This window comes from Palaemon carinicauda, chromosome 18, assembly GCF_036898095.1.
Source record: "Palaemon carinicauda isolate YSFRI2023 chromosome 18, ASM3689809v2, whole genome shotgun sequence".
NCBI classification, from domain to species: Eukaryota; Metazoa; Arthropoda; class Malacostraca; order Decapoda; family Palaemonidae; genus Palaemon; species Palaemon carinicauda.
This window is the reverse complement of record NC_090742.1, coordinates 137790671-137795847: the sequence shown is the minus strand read 5'-3', so window position 1 is coordinate 137795847 and position 5177 is coordinate 137790671. Positions and strand designations below refer to the sequence as shown.

The window sequence follows — 5177 nt, the reverse complement described above, 5'->3', positions numbered from 1 at the left end:
ATAGATAAATAGATAGATAGATAGATAGATAGTTAGATATATATGTACATGTGTATATGTATGCCAAATTTATAGGTTCGTATTAAATTGCTAGAATGTAATTTTCCTATTAGTTATAGCTTTTGATAAATAATTGTCTATTATGGGCACTATCATTAGTTCAATGTATTTCACATGATTTTACTGCCATCGGCCATTTTGGTGGATAATGTTCATAGTAATGTAATTTCGAGCCGGGAAGGTTTGCATATCTTTTATAGCATGTTCGTACCCTGCATAGTGCATCCCTTTGAATTAGGCTGTGGTCAGTAATAATTGGATAATGGAATGATGGTGCACGAGTGGTCTCTTTGTGGGGACGTTGTGTACATTCTGGGCTGCAAAATTATCCAGCATTAGTCTTGTAATGTGCTGTTGTAGTATTTATTTTACGTTTTAGTTCATTACAGTCGTGTATTTCGTCGTTATGCTGAATACGTTTGAAGCTTGTACTTAATAAAGTCGTTATTATATTTTACATCCTACTGTATTTGTTATAGCGGGATCGATCATATCAATGTAATATACGTTTGGTATTTCAATAACATCTGAGAAATAAAATTTCATGGAACTATATCAGTATTTTATACAATATCTGGCGTCTGGACAATCGGGTTCTTATTTACTTTCTTAATATTCTATGAGTTTTATATATAATACGTTATAGCTTCCTTGAACACTAAACCCAAATGACTAAAATAATCTCATCATTATTGTTATTACTATTTCTTGCTAAGCTACAACCCTATTGGAAAAACAGGATGCTATAAACCCAGGGGCTCCAACAGGGAGAATAGCTTAGTGAGGAAAGGAAACAAGGAAAAATAAAATTCTCAAGAAGAGTAACAATAGAATAAATATCTCCTTTATAAACTATAAAAACTTTAACAAAACAAGAGTAAAAGAAGCAAGACAAAACAGCGTGTCCAAGTGTACCCTCAAGCAAGAGAACTCTAACCCAAGACAGTGGAAGACCATGGTACAGAGGCTAAGACACTACCCAAGACTAGAGAACAATGGTTAGATTTTGGAGTGTCCTTCTAATAAAAAAAGTTGCTGACCATAGCTAAAGAGTCTTTTCTATCCTTAACAAAAGGAAAGTGGTCACTGAACAATTACAGTGCAGTAACCCCTTGGGTGAAGAAGAATTGTTTGTTTATCTCAGTGTTGTCAGGTGTATGAGGACAGAGGAGAATAAGTACAGAACAGGCCAGACTATTCGCTAACCAGAGAGAAGGATCCAATGTAGTACTGTATGGCCAGTCGAAAGACCCCATAACTCTCCAGCGGTAGTTTCTCAACGGGTGGCTGGTTCCCTGGCCAACCTACCTACCTTCCAATGACATAAGGAATACTTTGTTATTATTGATAAGAAATTTGAATATTATCTTACAGCAGGACATATTGGTTTTATGTTTATTTGAATTGATCGACTGTTTCAGAGAAAATTGTATAAGTAAACTTTTTTATTTATCCGCAAAAGTTGATTTTAATAAGACATTGAACAGCCTCCTTTATATCTTCTATCGTTTTCCTAGGGCAAGTAATTAATATTTCGTTCCCAGATTGAAATATTAACAAGACGTAATACCATCAGTATTAGTTCATTCAAATGGTTGTTAGTTATTCATTCTTTATCTTTTGACTATAGATGAACCAGGCAAGATGCTGTTTAATATCCAGTACATTTATTACTGAAACAGCTATACTTCTTAGGCTAGGATAAGGCCACACCAGACGCGGCAAACGTCGAGGTGGAGGCACAACTTGGGCGGCAAAGCAGCGACAAAGCAACACACTGCCACACCAGAAGAGCCACCCTCCAACTCATCACACTCAACAGTCAACGTTTTCCTTTTGTGCAACTATGGCATCTGATGGAAAATTGTGTGGTCTTAGGCTTGGGCTTGGGCAAAGACGGTGGGAACCGCCGCGGCATTTTAAAGCACATATTACATAGCCCAGCGGCAATTGCAAAGGGTGAAAGCATTCCCGCACGTCTTGGACACCCACATAAGATACAAAACGTTTCAAATTGACATGAGAACATCTGCTCTACAACCTTCATGCTCGCCGGGTCCGGTGGGGCCTTACCTTAGTTAACATATGCACAAACACAAAACAGCATCATGTCTGTTTCAACTAGTCAAAAGATGACAAATCCCTGTAGCTGCTGTACTGTATTCTATCAACTTCTTTCAGGCTGGTTATACTGGTTGTTCTTGCTCTGACTTGGCGGCTATCGCAGCACAGATCACTCTTTTCGAAGACCAGGTGAGAGGGATCGACGACCTTCAAAGTAAAGTGGAATTGATTGCCACGGCTGTGAAGCAGCTGGGAGCCTGGGTTAATTCCGGTAAGGCTTAAAACATAACTATTTTAGTCTAGTTTGGAGCCTTTTGGTCAGCCATAGCGTAGGTTTATTTAGATCATATCAAATTAGTCTAAAAACTTAAATAGGTTCAGATAAGTGACTAAGATTTAAATTGCGTTCATGTTATTTTCTCTCCTTTTTTTTATTAAGTAATTACTTTTGTCATGGCCATCTGTTTACCTGGAACTTTAATCTATTGCCTTTATATGATAAGTTTTTATGTTAATACCGCACATTTCTTGCAACTGTTCTCAAATTCTATTTTAAGCATTATTATAAGCGATTTTGAAACCAGGTAGCTGTAAACTCACGCAAGATTTTGCGTAGTATAAAATCAGCATAAATATTAGTAGCCTTGCGCCTTGCATGAATAGTAAATCTGCTTCTGATAATGGAAACCTTTATATCTAATTCAAACCTTTCCTGATGATTGCTATATATTAAGGGATTTATATATCAAAATTACTAGATCAGTAACAAAACCAATTTTATATGGGAAGATTAAACAGGATACATATACTTTCTCGAATGAAATATATCCCTACTGTTATATGTAATTCCCTTTACGCTGTGGCACTGAAATATAAGAAAAATTATATTCCTCAATATATTAATAAACCTTTGTAATAACGAAAAATTGATCTAAAAAGCAATATCCTATGAAATTTATGAGTAAGCCAAGCTGCCTCTTTTATCAGTATTTGAAGCATTAAAAAAGTTCACTAGAATAACAAGAGATATGTTATTATATAAAAAAAACAAGTTTTTTTTTCCTGAAACATGTCAAATGCTACGACTCCACTAAATGTACAGTAATTGTCTTATATTCATATTTTTCTAATAACTTATATATCATGTACTTAGTACTAGGTATACAGTTAGTTCTAACAGTCTTGCATCAATACTACCCATTATTCTACATGTTTTATTCCAACTATGATCAGATGGTTGAACTTCAGAAACTCGAATTTCCAGGGAATATTTCTATGTTGAACAGGCTGACATATGTCTATCTTCATAGTTTATATTTGACATCTATTTTAACGTTATTATTGGTTTTGAGATAACTTATATTTTCTATTCATTTTTTCTCATATACTGTTTATTCATTTCCCTATATTTTTTCCTAACTGCGCTATTTTTCCCTGTTGGAGCCCTTGGGCGTACAGTAGCCTGATTTTATAACTAATGTTGCAGCTTAGATAACAACAACAACAACAACAACAACAACAACAACAACAACAACAATAATAATAATAATAATAATAATAATAATAATATTGATGATAATAATAATAATAATAATAATCAGCTTCAGGAGGGTAGATTATCCACATCACTCTTTAAAGTCCAGTGTTTTTCCTCAGGGGTGAAAGGACCACAGGGACCACAAGGATTTCCTGGTTCTCAAGGTGTTACAGGACCTCAAGGTGACGCAGGGGATCCTGGACCAGACACTGTAATGACCAGAGAAGGAGTAAGGGGTCCTCAAGGGCCAAGCGGTCCCTCTGGTCCAACAGGTGTCAAGGGAGAGAAAGGAGACTGTATCAAAGGGCAGAAAGGAACCCAGGGGAAGAAAGGTGAACCAGGGGTTGGACTTCCTGGGAACAGAGGACTTCCTGGTCCCCGGGGAGTACCTGGAAGGCCCGCCCCAAATCTGGATTTCTCAGGAGCTAAGAAAAACTGAGGCTATTCAAGAAATGTACTGTTCAAAATTCTTGTAAGGTTCGGAAGTCTTTCATTGGAAAATATGTCCTTTTTAGTCTTACAAGGTTCTAAAACTTTTTTTTGATCTAAAAGATGTGGATGTTTCCTGTTCCTGAAATGAAGATTCCACTAAGCTCCTTTAAAATAATTGAACAGTTATCATAAGATTTAAAATGGGTAATCTCTTTTTGTAACAGCGGGCAATGTTTTGCTTTTTAATTTCAGGGTTTTTTAGATTTATTACCTAATTTTCTTCATACAGCATTTGATAGTCTGAAAAAAAAAATTTCTAAATGGAATTCATAACTACAAATAAAATTACCGTCATATATGCAATCAACATAACCAAAAAAATATTTACTTTTTAATGAGATTATGTATTGAAAATATTACAAATGAATAAATTTTTATTACAGTATTTGGTAAATTTGGCAAAAAAATTGAATTTCTGATGTAAAAGCTGTATGTCTTCCCATTTTCCCATTAGAAAAAAAAAAACGAATTTTATAATTTCATAATTAATTTTGCTTCAATATTATGCAATTGTATCATAATACTAATACAATTCTGCTCCTATCTATACTTTCAGCTTTAATTGAATATAGACTGTGCATGTATTAATGTTAATTGTATTAATATTGCATTAAAGGTTTCTTTTTCTTAATGGTATTTTCATTTTCCTTGTATCATGCAAAAGACTATGTCATTTCAAACCAAACATTTCCCATCTTTTAATTATATATTTTAGTGTATATTCCTCTTCAATTAATAATTGTAAACTATCATCTATCGCTAAACAATACGACCAACATATATACATATATATAGTCAACATCATCATTTTCTCCTACGCCTATTGACATAAAGGGTCTTCGTTATGTGCGAGTTAGCCTGTTAAATGATAACTGAAAGGCGAGATGAATGCAACTAAACTTTATTAAACAATCCAGTTTATATACAGCGACTTCCGAGGAAGAATGTCTCCAAAATTCAAACATGATAAAGCTTGTGAAAACACAGGATGGTCTATTAGCAGTTCAGGGAAGAGGAAGTGATA

General features: G+C 34.6%; 1 protein-coding gene across 1 annotated transcript in view; it reads left to right on the top strand.

Annotated features, from left to right (window-relative positions):
• LOC137657164 (uncharacterized) overlaps window positions 1-4600 on the top strand; it is a 22612-nt gene extending 18012 nt beyond the window's left edge. The window contains exons 4-5 of the mRNA XM_068391509.1: window positions 2242-2395; window positions 3781-4600. Of these exons, the coding sequence (XP_068247610.1) occupies window positions 2242-2395; window positions 3781-4100 (474 nt within the window). The 3' untranslated portion in view covers window positions 4101-4600. The remainder of the gene's footprint in view (window positions 1-2241; window positions 2396-3780) is intronic.
• Window positions 4601-5177: the final 577 nt, after the last annotated feature.